This window comes from Haliotis asinina, chromosome 11 (assembly GCF_037392515.1).
Source record: "Haliotis asinina isolate JCU_RB_2024 chromosome 11, JCU_Hal_asi_v2, whole genome shotgun sequence".
Classification (NCBI taxonomy): Eukaryota; Metazoa; Mollusca; class Gastropoda; order Lepetellida; family Haliotidae; genus Haliotis; species Haliotis asinina.
The window spans coordinates 34,463,668-34,490,127 of record NC_090290.1 but is presented as its reverse complement, the minus strand read 5'-3'; the positions used below and the strand labels follow the sequence as shown (position 1 = coordinate 34,490,127).

The following is a 26,460-nucleotide window of genomic DNA, read 5'->3' as shown; positions in this document are numbered from 1 at the left end:
AGGCTCTTGCGTTAATAACTTAATGACCATTGAAGAACATCTCCATCTGTATTATTCAGCAATATGACACTTGATATTCATACCAGTAAGGGTAGGTGCTGGTTTAAGAAATAACCCCGGAGGCGTTATTTTTGTTGTTTCTTATGTAATTCTGGCACTTAACGCACCGCATGTGAATCCTCTTTCCTGTGACAAAGAAGCTCGGTGAGGGCAATGATGAGGTAGGTGATGCCGAATCTCTGCAGGACACCGGGTACTCGCAGCTTGGTGAGATCCGTGGCTGGCAAGCAGGAGGATAAATATGTTCATATACCACTAAAACGGTAGGATATTGGACTTCACAAGACTGATAACATGCAAATGATCACGCCAAAGAGGAAACAAATGTTGAAGAGAAATTAGAGGAAAATGTGACAATTTATTCCCTCCTTTGGAAATCTTTCATCTGAATGGATATATATTTATACTTTTTTTTCTCATGTGCAGTGACATTGGCTAGTGGTATGCTTGCGAATTGGAATATCCCCTACATTTTTAATGGTACATCAAAATGTACCCCAAGTACTTCCATGGCCATTGAGATTTATAACAACGTGAAACAATTGGTCGGTCGAGGTCGTTTTCAAAGCGTTTAGTTCCTTTCCCATAATTCTACACTAGGTGAGGTCAGCTCTAGTTGTTACTCGTAACAATGTACCTTAACGTGATATAATAATGTTTTGTTCTTGTTAGCTGTTCTCTGGACTCGAGTGAACAAATGAATCTATTATCTACGTTACGACGACAAGCAAGAAATATTTCAGACACTTACGTCCCCATGAGGTCGCCAGGATGATACCAAGGCCGAACAGGATACAGGATCGCTTGATTATCTTCCATAGAATCTGGCACCTTGTCTTGCCGCGCTTGTACATGCTCCGGAACGAGAAGTTCATAGCGGTGCCCATGATGAAGATGAACCTTGAAAGAACAAACAGATATCTTTATCGCAGGATCACTTTGGAGTTGAGGGTATTGGTATATATCATATGATCATAGTAAGGTTGAACGTATAAATATCGTCACGACAAGATAATCCTGAGGGTGAACATATTAATATCTTCTTCATAAGTACATCTTAAGTGCGGGTTAAGAAAGGCATGCTTGCCACAAAAGGCGACTAACAGGATCGGGTGGTCCGACTCGCTGCTTTGGTTGACACGCCATCGGTTACCATTTGCGCATATCAATGCTCATACTATTGATCACTGGAATGTCTCGTCTGACTCGATTATTTACAGACCACAGCCACAAATCTGGAATATTGCTGAGTGCGGCATAAAACTACTCACATCTAAAGTACGAACATATCAATTATATCTTTCTCACATGAACACCTTCAGGATGAAAGTATTCCAATCTCCACGACAGCATCACGTCGAGGGTTATCATAACCCCATCATTTTGATTTAGTCAGCCGTTTTACAGTGACGTCTTTTCTTCGAAGCGTTGGGGTATGTGTGAACATAATTTGACACATTTCATCCACGACTATGCTCCAGGTTGTGCCTTTTGGTTACACACAGAGAACTTCCCCATTGTGAAAGATACACTGTTAATCGGGCATTGTTCCCAGTTGTCCAGATGAATACACTCCCTGACTAACAGGGCATAAACTATCCAGGGTTAGCAATGTTATAAAACAGTGTGTCCCAATAGCATTGTGACAAGACGCTGACGTACCAAGGGAAGACGAGGTCCGCCAGGGTGAGGCCGTTCCAAGGGGGATGCTCGAAGAACCAGTAGCCACCGCCGCCGTAGTTCACGAAGATCATTATGCTCAGGGCCAAACTGAAGATACACACAATCATTTGTGTCAGCATAATCGTAAAACTTATAATCGACTGCTGTCATTAAACATGAGGCTGTAGCATGCTGTAAAACGTTTCTGCCAGTAAGGCCGAAAGGTTATCCCTAGTTAATGGGGTATATGGTATATTGGGAAAATCAAACTCGTACCCTCTGAATGTGTCCAGAGACCGCAGCCTCTTCTTCTTCTTGGGCTCGGTGACCTTCTTGGGGCCTCCGTTTTCTACATCTCCGTTGGCTTTACTAAGAGGGTCCATGTTCTGAACATGTAAAAGATGGCCATCTCATCAAAACACTTTATTATTACAGTAAGCATTGTTTAGTAGTGTTTGGTTAGATATGCTCTTTTGTATACCCACACACATCATGTTTACACACAGTCCCATATACGTCGCGTGTGTGTAATGTCTTTCTGACGTTATGAAATATCCATACAAATAGAAGTAACGTAAGTTGTCCGATTGATTTTAAAACTTCATTGCTTTATAACGTTTCTACGAATCTGTTTGATCCGCTGTACACCCATATACGCATGTCACCTATAATGCGGAACAGTTTGATATCAGAATTATACTGAGGGAAACAAATAAGGGAACCGTTTTTTCGCAAGATTGTATCATACTGTGGATGCGAATCCGAGAATAGAGGGACACTGTGCGATTAAGTGGCGTTCCCTTATTTGTTTCCGTCAGTATATATGCTGCTGCCAGAACAGCTCATCGTCGCCTAACCACATTTCAGGTTAATAAATTGAACAACCAGTTCTTTGAACATCATTCTATTTTAAAGTAACATTTCAAGCTATACTTCAACACAACCAAATGCTGGCATTAATTCCACGGAGCTACCTACCACGGAATTATTGGCCTCGGAGTGTTCCCTTGGATCCGTAATATCAGCGCTCTTCCCGAAACATGGCGCCGATCTACTGCGTCTGTAATGTCAGCAGTGAAATCTCAGTCGGGAAGGAACATCATCATCCGATTTCCGTCCTAATTATTAACAATTTCATAAGTATATAACAATAACATACCACAATAAATAGTTCTTCTGTACGGATCAACAGAATCACGATTACAACACGGAAATGCGCATATATAAAATGTAAGGACGATACGGGAAACGCGGCGGTTGCAAGTTGGTTGCAAGGACATTATGAACCCACCCCAAAACCAAAACAAAGCAAAAACAAATCAGAAAAATAATAAATAAACAAAAACAAAACAAAACAGTAAAAACGCCGCACAAAACCTAACAACAAATACAAAGATTTTCAGTTTTAGATCAAAATGAGAAACTATTCAGTCCAAATGGAAACAATAGTTATGCTCTCGGTGTAAGTCAGTCGTAATCTGATTTGCATTCGTTTTCTAGTGTTTTCTTAAAGGTCGGGTTATGTGGGGGCAGAGTGGGCGTGATTGGGGCGTAAGACGGGGTACGTAGGTGAAGACCTTCTGTTGGTATGTGGTCATTGCATGCCGTCGTGTTACTGGTGAAATGTCTGTGTTGTTGTGGACGTTATTTGTGTGTCACCTGTCTTCAGTGTGCTACTGACCTGTAAATACACTTGATGATGGCCCATAGACCAGCCAGGCCAAGCAAACCTAGCACTGTAAACAGTATCGCTGAAATAGACACAATACATGTGATGAATGTCGACCTCTCCTTGCCCATGGTCATCTGTTGATAAAAGAGGCTTTGTTGTCATGCGTCTCGGCAAATACGATCGCGGAGAGAGTCTACTGCTGCATTCGAAAACTTGGTGTCTCCACTGTTGCAGGTACTTAGATACCAGATCATCAGTCAACGGTCTAATGAGTAAGTTAAAAGGTTGGCTTTATATCATTTCAGAATTATAGAAATCTGAAATGTCAGTGCCAGAGTGTAATAAGCTCAGAATACATATATAGAAACAAAAAACAAAAAGGTAAATGTAAAGTGGTAACTGAAAAACTGCAAGACAGACAGTAATGACAACAGGTACTTGCATATCCTGACCTACGGGTAGAACTAATATGGATTAGTGAGTTTAGTTTAGTCTAGCTATATTCCAACAATATCTCGGTGGGGGTGGGGGTGGGGGGACATCAGAAATGGGCTCTTCGAACCGAACCGGGTCTACGGCGTGACCAGCGAACGTGCTAACCACTAGGCTACCCCACCCTCCAAGAACCGATATGAAGATAAATATAGTTAGTACAAGAATTTGTATTTTACTAAGAAAGTGAAATCCCAAATATTACATATGCTGCATTTGACCACTTTCTACATGGCATCGTGTAATCTAATATAGTAAGTGTTTCTAAAATGTCACGCTATAACCAAATCGCTGCTTACGTCAACGACAGTGAATACTGTGACAAATGAATGTTTTTTTAGCTTTGGTCAGCAATATTTCCGCTATGACATGACCAGAGAAACCAGTAGTTGTAACAAGAGCAACGAGCATTGGAGAGTCTAATGGCATCGGTCGGATGATTGCCTCAATATGTTCTTCCAGCACCGATAGCACTATTTCAGCAGATGTGACAGTCTAGACTTACCTCTGTTCTCTGAAAATGAACATATTTTACGAGACACAAAGCCGTTTCTAAATTACGGTCACAAAAAGAACAAAAGGTAAGAAACAGCCAAGAAGCTTTCTTCATTCCTGAAAGTCTGTTAATCTAGACCTCTACGTATACGCGTTACATTGGACATATCTATATGACAGATTAGAGATAGCCGAAAATTCCCAAATATGGCTTTAAACATCAATCACGTGGGTTTGAAAGTTCCTGAAAGGATTACTCGTAAACAGTTAAAACCGTACTAAATATAAACCTTATAGGACATATTGCTCCGAGAAGTGCAACTACAGTCGCGACCACTTACGGATTTCTGCTGGTAGGGGTTCGTTAGCCAACAACAGGTCGCAGGCCGTCCCCTCCATGTAAGCATGGTAGTCCAGGAACAACCAGTAGTCACCCGCCTCGCGGAAATGCAGCTCAAAACTGGAACAGGAGACGTCTGTGTTACTAATCACACACATTGCAAAGAGTGCGAAATCAGACCTACTGGAAGTGCTCGTTAAATCGTCATACAGAAAGTGTTCCCCTGGTACCAGCGTTCGAAATAACCGCCGGCTCGGAGGTCCGATGCCGTTTGTTATTGTATCGGGCCGGCAGTTTCAAATGTGTGCAGGCCCTTATGACCTTCAGTAAATTATCTGTCAGTTATATTTCAACTGGAATGTTTCCCCCTTTTTCTTTATTAATGTTCGGGGAATCGTCCACGATCCATCATATTAAGTTAATGTGTGTCATAGGCTTCGCTTGAGTTTGTAGGAACATTGTACAGATAGCAGCAGGCCCTGATGGCCAGCTGGTGAAGTAAAGTATTGCAAACACCGGTTGAGTCCCATCCAGGACTCGAACCCATCCCCGTTCAGCTACCACGACTTCCACAACGAAAGCACTAGAATCTGTACTTTACACGAAACTGTAATCCCAAACATATATACGTATGGTGTGTGGTTCTCACCTGCAGATATCCTCCACATGGTCTGTAGGGTGCTGTCTAGCCAGTTTGACCCTCATGGGCCACTTGGTGTCCATGAGAATGGTGCTCGTGTTGGGGCCATGGATCGTGTCAGTCTGCCTCAAGGGACACTGGAAATGGTGAATCCAAGGCATCAGTGCGCGAAATAGCAACTGGCCCGTTAGCCCGTGGCTAGTAAAACTCCAGTTGCGTCAGTAAATCTCCACCTCATTTTGAGCTTTTTACTGCCTACTTTAGGCTTGCTATCTAGACTGGCATGTGTTGTAATGAAGGTATTTGGATCATGGTATATATGACAGACTGTAACCAAATCTAAAACACAGAATAATGGTCGTATACAACAGTTTCATCAATCTTGGATCTTCAGTTCAAATATATATCACAATATATTAATCAATTCACTATTTTCTTATTGTATTTATAACATTCGTGTATTTTAGTGTCAATATAAATATCTGTTCATCAGTTGCATACTAGTTATTTTACCCCAGTCACTAAATGACAATACGCTGGGAATCTCCGTACCCGCACACATTGTGTAGTCTGTGCCCATAACTGCAGATCAAAGTTGACGCTAGTGTTGATGGTGAACCAAGCCTTGTCATACGTGAGGTCAGGTTTTTCGTCGGATCTGTGGGCATTGAAGTAGCGGATGAAGTCCCATCTGGAGGAGTTTCCACTTTGCGTCGTTGCTACCGTTGCTGACGTCGTCTCTTGTGATAGGACACCAGAAACTGCAATATATAACTTTGTATGTATATCGTTGATAAGTATTTGCGTTAAATTCAGTTTTGCTTCGAGCGCTCAAAAACAATTTTGGTCTGTTCCTCAATTACGGCCGCTCTCGGGCAAAACATTCGGCTATACGACAGTCATTTGTAGATAATCGACAGTGGATTAGCTTTTCCAGTTCTTGGCGTCGATCTACGCAACAGATACATAATGAAATAATTCAACCACCTGTCCACCTGATCCCGTTAGTCGACCGTTATTGTTGTCAGCTGTATGATATTAAAATCAGTGACATTTAGAAATGACATGATGTTGACACGATATATGTGTGTATGTGTTTGCAATGTTTTTTCAACACAAATACTTAAAGAAACGTTCTCGTGACATGAACCTTAATTTTCGAAAACAGAAACGTCAAGGAACTAAAACCGAAAATATATCTGCATGTAAAAATATATACTCTTAAAATAGGGAATCTTAATTTTTCTTATTTACGATTAAAAATATTTAGGAGATTTATGTGAGTCAATCAATGTTGATATGATATTATTGAATGCTTTGAGAGTGCATCACCATTTGCACTTCCTTACAACCATAGCTATTTGGAATGTAGTCTCGTTTGAAAGATGATTGTTGTGCGGCATGTAATTTGCATGTACATGCATACAATTTTCATTTTAAAACAAACGACTAGAAACAATATGTGTGTGATGCAAAATGAGTGTCAAAATTAATGTTCTAAGTGATTTCTCGACCTTCTTGAAAAAAAACGTAAAATCAAGCATGGGACCCCATGCACGTGTATGAGGCTAATGCGTTGCATATCATGTGTTGCGTTTAGGGATGGTAATAGAGGGAAATGGCGGTGCGTTCATAACATTTCTGTCCTTGAAACGATTGTTAACGTTTACACTTCCTATCCAAATTGACAGTTCATTATCCCCTACTTTTGTTAAGGGTATAATTTCATATCAAACAGTTGTTTGATAACAGATAAGGAGGTCTGGCTCGCTGACCTGGTTGACACATGTCGTCGTTTCATAAATTAGCGTAGTTCGATGCTCATGACGTAGATGTCTTGATTGCTTGGTCAGACTTAATTATGTTGAGACCTCCGCCATATAGCTGGAATATTGCTGAGTGTGGCGTTAGACACCAAAAAGTCAGTGCTATGATCAGCATCCCCAGTAACAGCCTCAAATGCCTGAGCAAAAGAAGGCAAGTAATGAATGTGAAAAAAATGAAGCCACGCGCAAAGAAACACATCCTGCTCACACAAAATATCGCAATTGCAATACCACAGTGTTTGGTCATGAAACTGGGAAACCACACGCATCTTAACAGTTTCATCCAAAACACACAACATTTAATGAGATCTCGTTTTTGTGGTCGAACCCCAGATTCCGGGTCAACTCTCACAAGTCCATCTGATGACCACTCTATTTGCTTTTGGTCAAATTAGCGACAACAAACTTTAAAGAAAAATCATCTCGACGCTGTGACCATGGAGGTTTACAAATTCACCAACGAGCTGAAGTTGTTTTCCTAAATTCAGTTCCATCACGTGGTATCTAAGTGAATGAATGCTCTTATGGCATCATCTCGTAATCTCCCCGTGAGATACGAATGAGGAACATGAAGTCATTATAGTCTTAATGGCACAGCTTATTATGCGTAGATGACTTGGAAGATAATCGCTTTGACTGCTGGAGTTTTAGAATGTCAGAATCTCTAACATCTGCCGGAAAAGACGATTTGATCAATATTTACTAAGGAACACTTCTACGCCGATGTAAAATTTAAAAGGAAGACAATAACGTTTTATAAGATATAGTAGGGAACACGATGATGCTATTGCTTTCGATCTGGTAAGAAACACCATCACCTTACAGCATCCGGTCTTGTAATTGACACGGACATGTATGGCGATGTTCCGTTCATCTCCAAGGAGCAAACGTCCAAAGAGCATCTGATCCAGAAAGTAACAATGACTCAAAGGATTAGAAAGATTCCTCGAAATCATATTTATGATATTAGGACTTCGGCAGTAACTAGCGTGGTAACGTTTTGTGGGAGGCTGAACCGTAATGCGTGTTTTTCCGTCATCTACAAAAACGTAGCGGGCTGGGGTCCAGTCTGAACACATACATGATGATTGCACCCTGTTGTGTACATGTCGTCTTCGTCACCTGACCCGTCACTCCCTGGACAAGAGCCCCCCTACTCCCACCACATCCCCTGAGTGTTGGCTATGATCAGATGACTTCAATCGTTTCCAAGCTTTGCATGCAACTGAGAGGAAGAATCACAAATAACGATCACAACGCCTAGCATTCGGATTAAACAACATGAAAGGCTAGCCAACATATTTTACTAAATGGAAAAATCCGGAACAGATGTTACAAGAGAATAGAAAATAGAAAGATGTTTGGTTTAAACAAATGACTTGGTCCTTGAACAAACGAAGTTTTTGTCCAGGTCACATGTTGTCGTGACCTTTTCCACCAATGTGGTATATCCACACCCTTGAAAGAAAACGAATTTAGGTGCTTGTTGACACAAATTGTCCTCTCATATTGATTTACCAAAGTTAAGTAAATTTTGGATTTTGTCGGTGTTTTTTTCCTCAAATTAAAGCGTCCGAATTACTTTCAATAGGGGATCAAGTTTCCGTAGAGAGAGAGAGAGAGATAACGACAGATTTTAGCAATCGAAATAAGAGCATCTTTTCTACTCAAAAAGGGAAATGCCAAAGGAATATCTTTTTCTGTGGTCATTTGACTATAAGTAATCTGAAAAGTGATCAAGACGTAACACTTACCAAAAACAATTGATAAGGGTTTATTCCCAAGTATATTTATGAATAAGTTATGGAAATAGTCACATAATGACGTTCATCTGGGCCCTTATTCTCGAAACGTTCGTAGCCCTAAGACTTCTTAACTGTGATCACAGCCAAAGTGTTACGAATGGTCTAAAGAAGTTCAAAATGCCACGAACGTTTTGAGGATAGCTAGTCTGTTCTTCATCAGACCGCCATTCTTTCACCGTCTCATTATCCGCTGGTCTCGGGTTCGAATCAACCTAGATCGCACCAGACAGATACTGCCACTTCAATGTAAATTCTTTTTGGGACACTGAGAAATCAAGAAACATTGGTGTTTCACATCACAGAGGTGCAACGTAGTGTGAGATAACATTCTCGCATGTACAACTGAGTATTGAATAGATGTATTCCTTCATTTCTGTCAGTGTCATACATAATCGTGTACATGTACATAAATTAAAAAACAACCTCATGCTTGCAGCAAACGGTGGCTCTGCTTGTCGTAAGAGGAGAATAACGGGATCGGGTGGTCCGGCTCGTGGGTTGGTTGGCACATGTCATCGGTTTCCAATTGCGCAGATCGATGCTCATGCTGTTGAGCACTGGATTGTCTGGTCCAGACTCGATTATTTACAGACCCCCGCCATATAGCCTGAATATTGCTGAGTGCGGCGTAAAACTAAACTCACTCACTCACAAAACACAACCTGTGTCCCCAAATGTTGTAATTGAGAAAGTGCCACAGAAACTGTTTACTCCTCCATCCACCTTGTCATCTGTTTCACACTTCGGATAAGAAAGTATGTCCTGACTCACTGTTTTGTTCAAAGACGTTTGTATCGAGAGCAGGTTAACCCGACCGGCTCAAAAATTGGGTTGGGACGTGGTTAGCTTGTTTACTGTGAACCGTCATTGTTGAAAATGTAGTATCTATATTTTTTATGGAAGTCAGAGGAGATCGTGCAGAGAAAACTGAACTGAAAGAAGCCCCGACCCGGACGGATTGAATATAAATTCTACATTTTAAGGTCGACTGTCACAAAGGTAAAAGATTATTACAGATAATTTCTGTGGCGAAGTAAAATGGACATTTAGTCTTTGTGTTCATTAAGGGTTTTTGATATACATGTACTTCATTTCTGGTGTCACCAACGAAATGGGTTAAACTACGAAGGTTACACATTTAGCATGCACATTTGCACAAATGTACTTTTTTCTCAGTGCACAGACTTATGGTAATCTTTGTATTAAAAAAGTAGTAATATATGCTTCCTGGCTCAGGTTAACCTCTAGAGCTGTCAGCGCCACACTGGCGGTGTCACTTTACGTTTCCGCATACTTCGTTTTTACTGGAAAAGTTCACAGGATGTTCCGCATACTCTGACATTACCTGACCTCACTGCAAGGTTAAGGTATCCATAGAGTCCTTATAAGCTATGTACAGTGCACAGATAAGGATATGTAACAACACATGTACAGTGCACAGTTAATGATATGTAACTAGACATATATGCAGTGCATAGTTAAAAATATATGTGACACATTGAATACGTTACTTAAACACGTCGACTAAAGTGCATTGTTAAAAACATGTAACTAGATGAATTCAATGCATAGTTAAAGATATGAAACATTCTGTATACAGTGCATAGTTAAAGATAATTATGTAACAGGCAGTATACCGTGTATAGTTACAGATATATAGCACGTTGTATAAAGTGAATAATTGAACATATGAAGGAATCTGTACAAAATACATAGTTAAAGATATATGAAACAGTCTGTATACAGGCTTAGTTAAAGTTAAATGTAACACGATGTTTTCAGTGTATAGTGAGTGAGTGAGTGAGTCCGTGAGTTTAGTTTTACGCCGCTTTTAGCAATATTCCAGCAACATCACGGAAAATGGGCTTCACACATTGTATCCATGTGGGGAATCGAACCCGGCGTGACGAGCGAACGCTTTAACCACTAGGCTACCCCACCGCCCCTTTCTGTGTATAGTGAAAGATGAGTGATAAATGAAGTCAACACAACTGTCACCTGGTATGCAGTCTGTGGATACAGAGCAGGGCAGTCCTATCATGGAGATGGTTTTGTAAATGGTACCATAAATTTAGATAAATAAATCACACCACTTGCACCGTGTTTAATATCAACAACCACTACATCTTAATGTAGCTAGAATGTTGTTCTCGCATTCACCGAAAACCTCGAAATGACTCACTTTATTCAGTTAAAGCGTCTATCGGAAAGATCGGAATTTACATCAGCGTGAAGGTGTGATGATTTTAAATATGTACTAAAGCAACTTTTTGCACGTTTTTTCACATCTCAGTAAATACAAACATTGTAACCATTGTTTAGAAGTCACTCTGAAGATCGTCACGTTACGAATTCCCATGACAATGGAAAAGCCTGGAAATCAGATCTTAAACACTTAAACAGAGGCAAGCAAACTTGCCTTGCGGTTTTGTTTGAACGCAGACAGACATTATGATGAATACGTCATGTCAGCAACTTATGTCATACTTCGGTCAACAACTCGGATATTAACGCGATGACCAATGCGATCAGATATGTGGGATTTCCTGGAGACTGGGGCCAAGGCCTGCAAACACTGAACGTTTGGACAAACATTTCCAGTCGCCTCCATCACACAACAAAAAAGCCAAAACGGCAATACTGAGCAAACACGTTGCTTGTGTTGGCAAGATAGCCAAAGGTATTTCTCCACCGGGGCAGAGACGGAGGTTTGTGGACGATCCAAGGGCGGAGCGTTGAAGAAGAGAAAAAGAACTTTGTAGAAGTTAGCAAATGTGTATATACTGAGTCTAAGCACAGACAATGGAAGCGCGTTAAACTTCCTAAAATTTGTTTTGACAAAAAGGTACATTGTAAAAGCTGAAGAGATGTTGGGTTATGGAAGCTTTCGTCAACACAACGCAGAATATTCGTGCTGGATTATGTGTGTTTAGTCTTAAAATTAAACTTTCCTGTGGTGTCATTTGCACACAGAAGCATTATACGAACGTATATATTCTGTTCTGGTCGGAACAAAAAGTTGAACACATATTGTCTAACGAAAAATCACAGATGCTGATGTTAATGTGTTAAACATTTTACTTTGAGGTGGAATCATTGTGTAGGTTTGGCTGTTATTTGACCACTGAAATCAGATTGTTCTTTTCTTAAATTCTTATCACTAAAATCATTCATTTTTTTCTTGTCAGTTTATCCTTATCAGTTTGACAAATTTGTCCGTTCAATACGACAGATATTCGAGTTCTGTGAATTAAGTATATGTTCATTCTCACTGTCTATCATCATCACGTCCAATTAGTGGACATACGTAATATACGGGCACTATGCATTAAGGGTTGGTGAAATGAATCCTTTTGGCAAAAAATATCCCGTAGTTACATAATTATAATGATACTTCAATTTAATGGAGCCATTCCAGGATGAATATTTTGCTCAAAGCCTTAAGAAAAAAGGCCTGTTCAGCTAACGCGTAAGGGAGAGCCCTGAAAGAGGAGTAGGTAGGAGAAGCAGGTAGTCGTTGAGGGAGAATGATCATGATCCACTGATACGCTGCTGAGAGGGGAAATGATCGTTGTCTGGAACTACACAGTCTGACTTTAGGTACAATGAATAGTTGTTGAGATTCTGAACGGTGGGATCTGATTGGAATGTAGGACTGGCGCAGTTCACAGAAATAAGATAAAGCACTGATAAGCTAAGCAGATCAGGAAGCCAATGAAGGTTTTTGAGGATCAGGGAGTGATAGGGCCTTTTTGGGGAGAGTGAAACAAGTCTGGCTGTTATGTTCTGGACTGATTGCAATCTGGTGATGATCTTTTCTGGAGAATAAGCAAGGGGGATGTTGCAATAATCCATCCTTGAAATATTGAAATAATTTTATGCATTCGATAGAATTACAAAATTATACCAATTCCACAAACGAATTAAAGAAACTACAGCCATTTTCTTTGCTTTGCATACTAATATACAGTAACCTGCTACACATTAATAGCGATGTCGACAACATCCTAACCATATAATATTTGAACTAAGAGCAGTCATGGGGTCGTAATCTCAATTCAACAGCCAAGTGCCACACAGAAAATGGAGAAAAAATACTCTAAAATATTTATTTCATTCAACACGCATTCATTTTAACCGGGTCGATCCCCGAAGTTCCCAATGCATAACAGACTATTAGGGTATTTGTGAGTCTGCAAAGTTTACTAGAAAGTAGTAAATTTAGCCATTTCAAAGCACCTGAACCGGAACGTCGCACTAAATGCAATAAAGAAGCTGACTATCCATAGAACTTGGTTTTCCTTCATCTATACAACTTCTAAAATACCTTTCAAAGAAGACTTCCACTTAAGACCATCCTACATTAAATCAATTATGGACTTTTATGTTATCATTAAAGAAACGAGCAAGTATGTCATACTTCGACACCACAGCAGAAGACAGTTTGACAAATGATCTTCATTCATCTTGTTACCCGAGTATTAGGCATAATCCACATCCATCGCGTGATTCCCACATGTACAGCAATGCACCTATACACGTAGACACAGTAAATAACTGGTCTATGGGAAAGGCTAGTGGCTACGTCTTTCGCTCGTCACTTCGAACATGTGGTTTCTGCACATGGGCCATACTAATCTTTAAAGGTAAACTATTCACAGTATTATATTGCTATTTGCATTGAATCCACTTCGATCACAGTACACCTTTGCTTCAGAGACCAAGACAATGAATACGTCCATCATCATCGTCCATCAATACAGCTTGGGCATAAAAAAACCAACGAAGTTTAAATTCTTTAAAGCGCTGTTCTCATAGAATCTGCATTACGTAATACAGTACGTAGAGATAGAGATAGAGACATTTATGTAGTTTCAGACTTTGGATAAAAGCCAATTTCAAAATCATGTTTTTGTCTGTTGAATCAGAGTAGCTTAATGTGTGTGTTTCTGAATACACGGTTTAAAATAACATTCCTTACCTAAGACTGTGACGCAATGCAATAAAAATGGATGTATGTTTAAGCATTATCCGAATTCAGGCAAGATGTTCACATATCAAAACTAACGGATGTTGGTGCACGTAGGCTTATCTGAAACAATACTGAGGATTCGAACATGATCCTAAATCCTCGTTTACATGTGTGTGTGATTTACAAAGACTCGAACGACAAAGACGATATGCTCAGCCAAGTATGAAAGCCCATTGCATGACGTTAGGAAAGTAACTTATTGTGACCCTCGGATGAATTTTGCAACGTCCTCATGCCCTTGTGAGGTGTGACAAATTAAGCTGTTTGAGATTCTCTTGCAAAAAGGCCACTGAAAGGGCAGGACATACTTAGTCCCCACTATCAGTTTCTCCTCCCACAAATCCAGGATGAAAGAACATGTCGCGGGCGAAGGTCGTGTTTTGCTTCCGTGCAAGAAAGAAAGGGGTCTATACGTAAAGGTACATCTGGGTAAATAGGTGCGTTATTGTCAACATAGCAGTTTGGTTTGCTTGTTGTTTAATGTTGTACGCAACACGCTCCCAGCTGTATGACAGCAGTCTGTAAATAACAGCACCTGACTAGACATTCCAGTGATCAACATCATGAGCATCGACCCAAGCAACAGGGATAAGATGACGTGTCAAAGAAGTCAGCGAGTCTGACCACCCGATCCCGCTAGGCGTCACTTCACGTTTTGAGTTGGTTTGGATGTTGTTTAACTCCGCACTTCACAATATGCCAGCTGTATGGCGGCAGTCTGTAAATACCTGAGTCTGGTCCACCCAATCCTCTCCTCTTACGACAAGTATACGTTGCTGAAGACTGCTTCTAATATTGATCTTCACTGATTCTTTGAAGATATGTGTTTTATAACAAATTAAGATTACAAAGTGAAACTCCAGTAGTACAGGTAGCTGTTGCGTCGAATGAGGATACAAAATCACATGATACAAAATCCTTTAACTGCAAAAATGATTCATAAATCTATAAATTGGTTATTCTCAACGGGTTCCCTGGAACTGCCCCACCCCGAGGACAGAGGATTACTGTGTATCACGATAGTGTTAAGAGTTTTGTCACATACCATATTTAGTTATTTGCTCCCGTTGTGCACGCTGTTAGTTAAGGTACCCCAACAACCCATGCTGGATCCTTATTCTCGAAACGTTCGTAGCCCTAAGAATTCCTAACTTTGGTCGTAGCGAAAATGTGTTACGAATGGGCTTAAGAACTTCGTAAGGCTACGAACGTTTCGAGAATAGCTAGCCTGGTCTTTAGAGGACATGGAATGTATCTAGTATCTAGACAGCTAACATCTTTGCTCATAATATCAAGAACTGAATTATGTGATCCAACTCGATTATTTTAGGCGTCGTCTTAACGCTGGAATAGAAAATAGCAGCCATGAAACAAATACCGTCTCAGTATATAGACGATGTACTGAGGGAAAGGGTCACGAAATTTCATATAGCTAGGAGACCATTGTGGATCTGGACTCTGATCAGCAAAAGGCAGTTCTTACCGTCACAAAGCAACGGTAGTGCTTGGAGTCGTGATCATTACAACACGACGTCGTACACGTATTAGATCGGGTATCTATACAATAACCCAGAGCACAACTCACTGTCCAAGGGGTAAACAACAAGGGCAGCTTTGATTGACTCTGAACGCCTTCATAATGTTCTCGCTGTCCACATGTTCTCACGTATCTGTTAGCAAAGCTAGAGGTAACTATAGCCGGAAACCATTTCAACTCAAACGAGAACATTGGAGCAGTTGGGTTGGGGGAACATACTACACATATATGTGCTTTCTGTGGTTCTAGGATTAACCGGTTTGAGAACCTTTGACACAGGTGCTTCATTGCGGCTGTTAATTGTGTTAAACAATGTATTCTAATATGGGCAGATAAAGTCTTAAAACATGATGTTCAGAACACATCAAGTCTCCGACGAAGTATAGGAGTGACGATGATCGTAAGTGGGACAAGGCCACTATTAATCGTTGTCCAGATAACGGACCCGGCATAACTTTGTAACTGCAAGTTTTCTGTGAACTTATCCGGTCCTCACGTTCAGTCTGTTAACAGAAATACTTCCACCCATCACATCTTGCTTTGACGTTTGAAATTATGACCACTTAGGTTTGGAGGACAGGGCTACACCTATTTCAGTGACTTCTCTGTAACGCGGGATGCGGTTGTGAAAAACGGACAACAGAGGCACCCGTGGCATACTTGAGCTAGCGCACGATCTGACATTTACTGGTTCTTGAGAAAAAAATCCAAGACATTCAAATGGAAGGAGTTTGGTGACCCCTACAAGTATTTTCTACTTTTCACGTGTATAGGATATCACGTTCATGTGCCATACCAGTTGAATTAACTCGCAGTCTCACGTTGCAATTTCATTATACACAGAACTCATCCTTAGCAGATACATTTGTAGTCAAGAGATCGATTGTAGTACCGCATCAAGGCATTGAGAGAAAAAGGAATCCATATATTTAATATACAGAGATACTGAATTATTCTTCCCGAAACACCTACAATGTCTTTTTACAAAGTAATGTTACATCTCCATATTCAACTGAAACATTTGTTTGTTGCTTAATGATAATTAATATTCAGAACGCGCATTTCCAGTCTTAATATCCTGCTCAAAGTGCACAATCTGATTTTCGTTATTACCCCGGATAACCCAAGATGCCTGTGATTCGTTAGAAGGTTAATAGTCACTTATCCCACCGAATACCCATTTTCTGCTGGGTGAACAGAGGCAGTTTTGAACAAACTCAACTGCTTAAAGTGAGACTTCATGTATCACATGTGCTTCGTTGTAGGACAGGTCTGAGTTAAGCAGCCAAACACGGTCATTTTCTGATATGATATTACAAATGCAACATGTATTATCATGATATGGTGCATGGAGGTGCAGACAATGGGCACAAACCCAAAAAATAAAATAAGCTCTATTGCCCCTTCCCATCTAACATAAAGCATAAAATTCAACCTTTTCAAAATTAAACCACTTCAAAGTTTTTCCAACGGATAACGAAAGGCTTACGCACAACAATAGAACTGCAAACCAAGACAGCTAAATGCAGGTTTGTGTACACCCTCAGCATATTTAAATCTCTAAGTAGGTTGAACATTATTAGCGGCTGCTAATTATACAATACTTCCGTATTTATTTGAGGTAGAAATCCTTGCAGAAAAGACTGCTTTATTTGTTTTGACAAGCTCCTATTTGACCTATGCACTGTGTCATGGAAAGCAGGATCACTGTATTGTCAAAGGCTAACATACATGGCGAAATAAGCTTCGGATTGGAAACGCTCTGTTTGCTTGTGTGCCAAAATAGATAGTCCTCCATATTTGGCAGGAAGATATGTTTTAGGTCGACACATTTACAGATGCAGTAGCACACTGAAAAATTAGCATTCTGGTAAACTAACATGGAGGTAATACAATACTGAAACCAAGAAAGGTCATGTTTACGTCAGTAAAATTTGGAAATTTTTGCTTATCGGTTACTCTTTTGTTTTGTTTTTAAATCAGTTTTACAGACCCGACTCCTTATTGCCATGAAATGTCAGTGCAACAGCCATATAGAGACTTTCAGGGAGTGTAGAGTAGCCTAGTATCCGTGTTCAATTCACCTCTTGCTGCTGAAAGGGTCGTTAGACCATACCCACTCACTTACTTTTAAAGGATCGATCCTACAGAACCAGAAAAAGGAGGTTCATAAAGACTATGAGGTGATATAACTGCAGAGAAGTGTCCTAGACAGTGGCAGTCTTTAGTAAGGACAGGACGTTTCTCTCACTGACGAGAACTGAGCTGAGGGTGCACACAATGCTTCTTCAATGTTGGATAACAACACCAAAACAGGGATCATAACAGAAGCAGAGAAAACCGAATATGACGGCGATCTGCAATTAATCCGGTCTCAACCAAACAATTCAGTGATTGACAAAATTTCAAACCGTCTTGGTAACAACAGAATTTGGTTTATCTATCTTGACTTTTTTAATTGTAAAAAAAATGAATCGTCAAAAAATCACGGGGTGAGTAGAATAAAGGACAGTAAAATACCCTCAGTTTTCAAACATCACAATTCGGTTGACTCAAGTTCACACCATATGTTAGGCTCTACAGCTCACCTTGAAACAGGGCCTATATTTTCGAAGCACTCTTAGCCCTAAGATGGTCGTAAGTGCCATACATTAACATTAACTTACGACTATCTTAGCGCTGAGAGAGCATCGAAAATCTAGACCCTATTCCATAATAACATGCTACGAGCCTGTTTGGATAAGACATTTACAGCCGACTCGTAAGATTCAGTGCGTTAATATGCCTGTCAAAAATATAGCCCCGTTCAGATAGTTTTGAGTTATCGTTCTGCATAAGTAGGTTAATGCCTGGTGTGTAAGAAAATAAATGTTAGCATAGTCTCGTGGGGACATCACTGGGGCAGACAATAATGTTGGCAATATCTACTGGTAAACACACCTATATCGGTAGCCTCAGTAGCGATTCTGTGTCGTGTTGAATTTGGGGCACGTACAAAGTCGTCCCAGAGACAGTTTGTGCCTCTGAGCTTGTAGCACAGGCTCCATATTAACGTTGATATAGTGCGATCTTTAGAGAGAGTTAGCGTTAGAGATACGCAAATATACGTAGATACGTACTGTGTATGAAATATTACGTCATCACGGATTTTCGGTGAACTGTTATAACTGATTGCCTCTAGGCACTATGAAATATGTTTAGGTATTTATTCAGTGATTTATTAGAAACATATCGGATTCGAGTGATTGGACTCATATCTATAGGTAGTGAACCTTAGCCTAGTGGTTAAAGTGTTCGCTCGTCACGCCGAAGACCCAAGTTCGATTCCCCACAAGTTTGCAATGTGTGAAGCCCTTTTCTAGTGTCCCCGGCCATGATGTTGCTGGAATGCTACGAGTGTCGTGAAACGCAAATACCTCACTCACTCTGTTATAGTACTATAATAATTACTTATGACTAAGGAAGGAAAAACAGAAAGTACTTTTAATTTGTTTCCACCAGGAAGTCCTCTTCTAGGCTCACTCAGATTAACTACATAAACACAGGGAGGCTAAAGGATTTGTGGTTGATATTCCGCAATCATCAACAGGGGTGACGAAAAATGCCAGGTGGTTAACCAATTCAAACGAAATTCACCAACTATTTACAAGCCTCTTTTAGCGTATTTATATATGTGTTGCTGATAAACATTGCTCCCCACAGTCACCGATAGAGCAAATACATAATTTGATCAAAACGTCTGAAACGTAACAGGTAACCCCCATCTCCCATCCCTTTTGGGTTCGAATCCTGAAATCTTATCATGTTTCTAGGTTTGTTGCTTGATTCAAGAACCTCAGGGGTTGGGTAAACATGGTAATTATACACGTCTGTGACCTGCATAACTTCGGGGTTTTCTCCCACGCGGAACACACATAACATAACCAGGATACAGTTAAACAACGTTGAACCCAGTCCTCTCGCATACCAGCATATTATGCATTTAACCCACAGGTCTGTTACAAAGGCCCGGGTTCGATTCCCCACATGGATACAATATGTGAAGCCCACTTCTGGTGTCACCTGTCGTGATATTGTTGGAATACTGGAAACAAATCTCACTCACTCGCTAATTAAACCAACAAATGCAAAATGACCTCTACATTTCAAAATCACAAACTTTGTTTCAGGTCTCTGACAGGAACGCCTTCAACGGCGTATGTGACCAAACGCAAACGGATGCGTGACTTAATCCTGTCAACTCCTTCATGACAGCAATAGGTTCCAATATCGAAAAAAAACCCACTCAGATTTCCTCAAACATTTTAACACTGTCCATGCTTCACCATAGATCTACATGATACTCAGAAATTATATGACAGTAAGGTAATGCTTGGAGTTATGAAGGAATGCCAAAACATACTCATGTTTTGAACCTGTTCCAGAATGTTGGTTGTGAAAACGAGACAAAATGCACAATGCTGTTCTCTAAGGACGTTTCTATGAGTCGTGTATGGCTCGGGCCATTCGCTTCTCATATGATGAAATAAGACATACGATGACATTACGCTGCTAACAGCTTTAAACCCTCACACGCATGCGTTAATATAGCATTCATAAGGCTACAGAGACAAATGTGTCCATTTAAAAATGACAATGTCTAGGATTTGGTGCACAAAACAAATAACCATACTGAGTCAAATTTAGGACATAGTTAATAACTTGCTTTGCCTAAATAACTTATCACAAACAATCAGCTTTTTCAGTGTAAAGTCGCATATTGCTATTTATGTCTTCTCTATTTTAGTGATTTGTCAACCACAGGAGAACTGTCTCGTTAAAACGTGACAGCGAAGATTTATTACTAACATGCAGATTGCCTATTTTATAGAATCGCCTATTTGTATCTTTCGTATGAAGGTGTTGTCGGAGCCTGAAATGTATCAAATATAAAATACGATATACTTACCCAAAAGAAAAAGTGAAACAAGTTGAAAAAACTTCGGATATATCCTCAAACATGTAGAAGTGTTCATTTTGCTTGTCGCAGATGTCCTCGTCTGCTTTGGTGTGAGCAGACGACAGCTTTGACGCAGGACCGAGGCTCTGACACGAGCGAGGCACGAGACAACGAAAACGAGGCCGCGATTTAAGAAATTGACAATCGGCTGGCAACAGTAAATTTTCTCACGCAGAAAGCAATGTTGCGAGTAAACACTACCAAAGCATCCAGTGGAAGCATGTTTGTCAAAAGCTGGAGACATTTAAATAGCGATTTGTCTCTCCGGCCAATGGGTAAGGGAGCTTTTTCTTTTGTCGTCCGTTTCAGAGATGGTTTGCAAGGGCATGCAATGATGGTTACAGGTTGCAGGAGAGTGTTGGATGACTGACAACTAAATTTCATTGACGTGTTAGGTTTGAAGGATTAAACCCGACCTTGACGTTACGTCACTGCATTGTAGACGAGCTGTTGGATGCGGATCGTCACTTTGTCTTGATATTTGCCGCCATATGTCTGCATGGCTCTCTCTCATGACACCACTTTCTCAACCCATTCAACGCTTGAGGTTTTCGCCTTTTTTCATGATGTTATAGACTGAATTCTCAATGACAGTTTTATCAGATTACTGATTTATTTGACGACCCCAGATGTTTCAGCTTAAATATTTCCAGTGACCGATTTTTAAAATTACATATTTTTTCAATGTATTTTCGATGAGATGTGACATTTTGGCACGTTGCTCTAACGTTTTATATCGACATGGAGACCTGCTATTTCCTGTGCTCTGTCTTCGCGTTAGTATTAGAATCTTGTCAAAGAGATTGTCGTTTCTCAAAGCGGCATTTTAGTTGTGATAGTGATATCTCCTCCTACAGCCTGTTTTATGAGATATAAAATGTCTTGTCGTTGATTTACAGATTACACATCCACAAACGTTGTTTACAAACGTTTGGGGTATTTTTACACTGTGACGTAGCCGAATGGGAAGAATTACACACCGTTATTCACAGGTACCAGCATCGTTCGGCGTTATCATCGTTCAGAGGCTTATTCATTTCGGGTATCAACCTCCCCGAAATTGCTAGAAGCTGGGTAAAGACACATTGACTTATCCTGACGAGGGAGCATAGCTTTGAACAGTCTTATAGCAGCCGTTAGTTTAATGGAGGAAGTGTTACATGAAGCAGGTTGAAGACACTGATCAGTGTGCTGAAATTTAATATTATTATCATCCGCCATTACCGATTATTCACATTATGAACTTATCGGTTATTTGTGTGTTCTTATCTCAATGATGTTGCGGGCTGGTATGTTCTTATGATACTGTAAGGCATTACACTGATTCAAAGTTGTGTTAGATACAATGTGTGAAGCCTGTTTCTAGTGTCCCGCCGTGAACGTTGCTGAAAGCGGCGTAAAAGTATACTCACTCACATCAGTTGGGTAGGTGATCCAGAGGATCGATGTCATAATGATGATGAACAACATCGCCACTATTGCTCTGCTTAAAAATGACCTCAATCAATACGTCTCTCCCAGTTAGGTGGGGCGGTGGGGTTGTCTAGTTGTTAACGATGAAGACCCGGGTTCGATTCCCGCTGATGGTATCCCTTCTGGAATAGGGCGTGATCGTTGGCTGTTCATGCTATCAACCACTAGTTTGTCGATCGCATACGGGCAACGATGGTAGTTCCCCCCGAACAATAACTTTCACTTGTAATACGTTAAAATGCAATGACGAAAAAGGACGTGGTGAAGTCTCTGTATTCCCTCAAGGAATGGCAGTTGTTTTTTAATGGTACAAATGTTGAGGGTGTCCTAGGTATCTTATGGATCCAAATACAAATTAAAATCATCAACGTCGATGAATTGTTGACGACCATCTGTCGAGGCAGATTCCACAGAATATTAAAGAAGAATTAATCATGAAAAATATATGTACGTGTGAAGTATTGTTTGTTGGTTTGTTGTTGCATATAACACTCAGCAAATATTCAAGCTATATGGCGACAGTCTGTAAATAATCGCGTCTGGACCCAACAATCCTGTGATCAACAGCATCAGCATCGATCTACGTAAATGGTGAGTGAGTGAGTGTGTTTAGTTTTACGCTGCACTCAGCATTATTCCAGCTATATGGCGGCGGTCTGTAAATAATCGAGTCTGGACCAGAGAATCCAGTGATCAACAACATGAGCATCGATCTGCCCAATTGGGAACCGATGACATGTGTCAACCAAGTCAGCTGGTATGACCACCCGATCCCGTTACTCGGCTCCTACGCCAAGTACAGTTAGATGAAGACCGATTCTAACCTAGATCTGAAGGATGAAGAAAGTGATTGTCATGTGTGTTTTGTGCAGCTTTAACGACCTTGACACATTGTAAAAACGTTATAATGTGAATGCTGATGTATCTGAATGTTCTTTAGTGACTATTCCTTGTTCCTGACTGCTGATACTTCTACATTCCAAATGTTGTTGACAAAAGAACAGGTAATCTCAAGAACAGAGGCTCAGTACATTTCGAACACGGACGCAAGTTTCTGGAATATTTGCCACCATGAAGACCTCGACAAACTGGGACAGTTTTTAGTTAGCAACGGGCCAAAGTACAGGGAGCAGGCTGACATTGACGAGGCGACCCGACTTATATCCTGATAAGAAGAGGAAGTTCAAATGTCGAGATGCACACTGTCTACGAAATAATCATTGACCGCTAGCCCGTGGCGAGTAAACATCCAGGCGGGTCAGTCTCCACAGACACTGGCCTGATTGGCTGGTGAATGTTCATGGGGTAATTTTGTAAAGATATAATTTACTCCGATTTGTTAAGTTACAATACACTTTTAAATCATGCAAGATTATCACATTAACAACCTAATGATGCCCGTGTCTACATTCAAATATCGGACGGGTGACCATAAGTGTTTTATTTTGGTGGCTGGAAACTTTCAGGCACATCAAGCCCGTCTGGCTAGTAAAATTTGGAAACTGTTTCCCATACTGGATGCATGAGAAGAATGTTTAGTCCTATCAATAGATTTACACTGTCACGGTTGTTGTATTGATTTGGACCAGTACATCTTGTATTTGATTTGGAGTTGAACTCTTTTCCATTCTTGCAAGCGAACGCTTGAACCTTTTGGATAGAGATCATCCTTCTGAGAAAAGTTTCGTTGGTTATTGATTACGCCAGCCTGTAAATAATCGAATCTGGACTAGAGAAACCGATGGTTGATAGTATGAGCAAAAGTCCCAAACAATTTAACTTTATGACCCGTGATCAACGCATTATAGAGCCTGATCACCTTTCCAGTTAAGAATAAGAATCCCTAACGTGCACGTGGGGACATTTGTGAGTTTGTTAGTGAATATACTTTTTTGCTACTCAACATATTGTGTTTGTGATACACGTGACCAGCGGGTAATCGACTCTGGATATGGGAAGCGGCGTCGGTAGTGATAGAAACGACATCGCGAAACATATTCCCTCTTAATTTTTAACACAAATCGCCAAATAAACATCAGGGCTGGACGCCACCCCTCCCCCGACGAACGAAATCCCCTGAGGATCATTTCCCCTTAACCTTCAGCCTTTTTGATTTTTGTGCAACCTCCAAAATCATGGATCCGCCCCTGAATATAGTGGTAAACTATAGTGTTGGGGATTATATAGCATATTGTAAATGCAAACAAAATATCTCTGTCATTTTTCCATATATGCAAAATAACGTATCTTATTAAGACTATTGAATATCGTAGTGTTGAATGAAAAAGTGTCCTGGAAACTAAACATCAAGGTTCACACTTTCACTGGTCGTAGACTAACCTCATTCTGTGTCCCCACAGCACCTGTATGTTATGTTCTTACATCACAGGTATCTAATTTAAGTAACACCCCGTCCTTGACTTGGTGATTACCGGAGAAAGAAGTGGAATCAGGAGTGTGTTCGGAATTAATAACTCTTTCAGTCGCATTACTGCTTCCGGAAACACAACTGTAATCACCCAGAAGCTGATTTAACGTTACCTGCAAACACCTTTCTAAACATGATGCAATCGTGCCTTAGAAGTTTATATACTTTTATTTAGATTTAGCCCTATCCAAGCCAGTACACCGCATTCAGCTCCCAGCCCTCAATTTGCCATAGGGCATAGTGCTCCTGTGTGATGTCGAGAATAAATTGAATTTATTTGCATCTAGTTACCATTAAAAATGCTATTTGTTATCAGGAGTATCAGGGAGTATCTGCTGTAAGTGGCATGCGTATAAAATGTAAACTGATTTAAGAGAAGAGAGTTGTGGGAGAGCGAACGTGATCATGACAGATCAAAGGGGCGCAACTTTCTACGGCTAATTGCGGCGCCTCGTGCCTCTGGAGCCACGCTTGCTGTAAGGAATGCTCAACACTTTCAACATAAATTCAAACCAATAGTTATGATGTCCCTATTTAACGTTTAAGTTGTATTTCAATATATTGCGATTCAGATACTCGCGCACTGGGATATGTACAGCGATATATTGGGACCATAAGTGTTTGACAGAGAGTGACACCAATTGTACATGTCAGTCCTATTTTCTACATTTTCAGTCGATAAACATGTGTTATGGTTCTGATAACACCTGTCTCAAAATCAGGTTGCATGGTCAAGGATGGTATTTTCTTTCCTTGGAACAAATTTTAGTATTACACTATGTCGGGTTTTTTTATTGAATGAGGAAAACATTTGTTGTGAATGAAATTTTAATTAAATACATACAGATAATCACATTTTTTAATGTTCTCTACCTAGTAAACCGGTTCTTAAAACAAAATGTTGCCATACGTATCGTTTGAAATGCGTATTGCAATATACCGGTAGTATCGTGTAGCCCTAACGAACGTCATCGGAAGTTCGTGGCTGGCGTAAAGGATGTTGAGGCAACGCACAACACTGTCATATTGCCATACAGACCCTAAAACAGACATACACAAGAGTCAAAGCAAAAATAAAATTTGTGCCAAATCTAGACGACAGAAGATAAAGGAAACTTCTTTGGGCTCCTGTTATAAATATATCCTTTAAGATCATAATCATTTCATAGAATAGACGTGAGTTAAACTCGATATGTACACCGCCCAATGACGGTACCCGATAAGTTACAGTTGTTTTATTCCGCCTTTAGCAATATTCCAGCAATATCACGACGTGGCACCTAGTGGTTAACGCGTTCGCCCATCACGCCGAAGACACGGGTTCGATTCCCATATGGGTGCAATGTGTAAAGCCCATTTCTGGTGTTCACCGCCGTGATAGTGCACGGATATTGCTAAGAGCGGCGGAAAACGCACTTACTCACTATATAGCACTTAAACTCCTAAAACTCCTTAAAGTCCTAAAAGTTCAGCGAACGCAATGCTTTTTCACACACAGAGTCCATGTAGCGGTTTAGTCATCACAGACTGACACAGCCAAGCACCCCCAATGGGACTTAGCCAACAGCGATGGTGTAGAAGCCACTCGTGTCCTGGTTACACCTGAGCAGGATCGTATGCGATCTTGCACCGTGTTTTAAAGTTCCCACCGGAAGTCACACAATGTATTTAAAACATTAAAACATATTTTTTTCAAATCTTCTTTCTTCTCGAATTTAAATACTGTGCTGAAGTGTTGTATGAAAGGATAACACGGTTCTTAACCCCCTAAAAAGATCGCAAAATACAGCTTTCGTCACTCAGAAAATGTCCATGGGAAAGCACGGAGAACTACACCAAGTCACGACAAGCGTATTTCACACAGAGAGCCCAAACTGACATTCCCTTGTAGAGAAAAGACCAACGGTTTCATGAATATGCAGAGTGTTCTCTAGAGAGGTGACAACATGCTGTGAGGATGAAGCAGTTACAAAGACAATGATATTACTGCAGCAAGAAG

The 26,460-nt window shown here is 40.5% G+C and overlaps 1 protein-coding gene across 1 annotated transcript in view; it reads right to left on the bottom strand.

The window, feature by feature from the left end:
* The window catches only part of LOC137255712 (heparan-alpha-glucosaminide N-acetyltransferase-like), a 29,773-nt gene extending 9,148 nt beyond the window's left edge, over window positions 1-20,625 (bottom strand). Inside the window, exons 1-10 of the mRNA XM_067793204.1 lie at window positions 20,510-20,625; window positions 5,914-6,122; window positions 5,371-5,498; window positions 4,723-4,841; window positions 3,404-3,473; window positions 2,701-2,782; window positions 1,999-2,108; window positions 1,723-1,830; window positions 812-960; window positions 168-280 (exon numbers count right to left, since the gene is read on the bottom strand). Of these exons, the coding sequence (XP_067649305.1) occupies window positions 168-280; window positions 812-960; window positions 1,723-1,830; window positions 1,999-2,108; window positions 2,701-2,782; window positions 3,404-3,473; window positions 4,723-4,841; window positions 5,371-5,498; window positions 5,914-6,122; window positions 20,510-20,576 (1,155 nt within the window). The 5' untranslated portion in view covers window positions 20,577-20,625. The remainder of the gene's footprint in view (window positions 1-167; window positions 281-811; window positions 961-1,722; window positions 1,831-1,998; window positions 2,109-2,700; window positions 2,783-3,403; window positions 3,474-4,722; window positions 4,842-5,370; window positions 5,499-5,913; window positions 6,123-20,509) is intronic.
* Window positions 20,626-26,460: the final 5,835 nt, after the last annotated feature.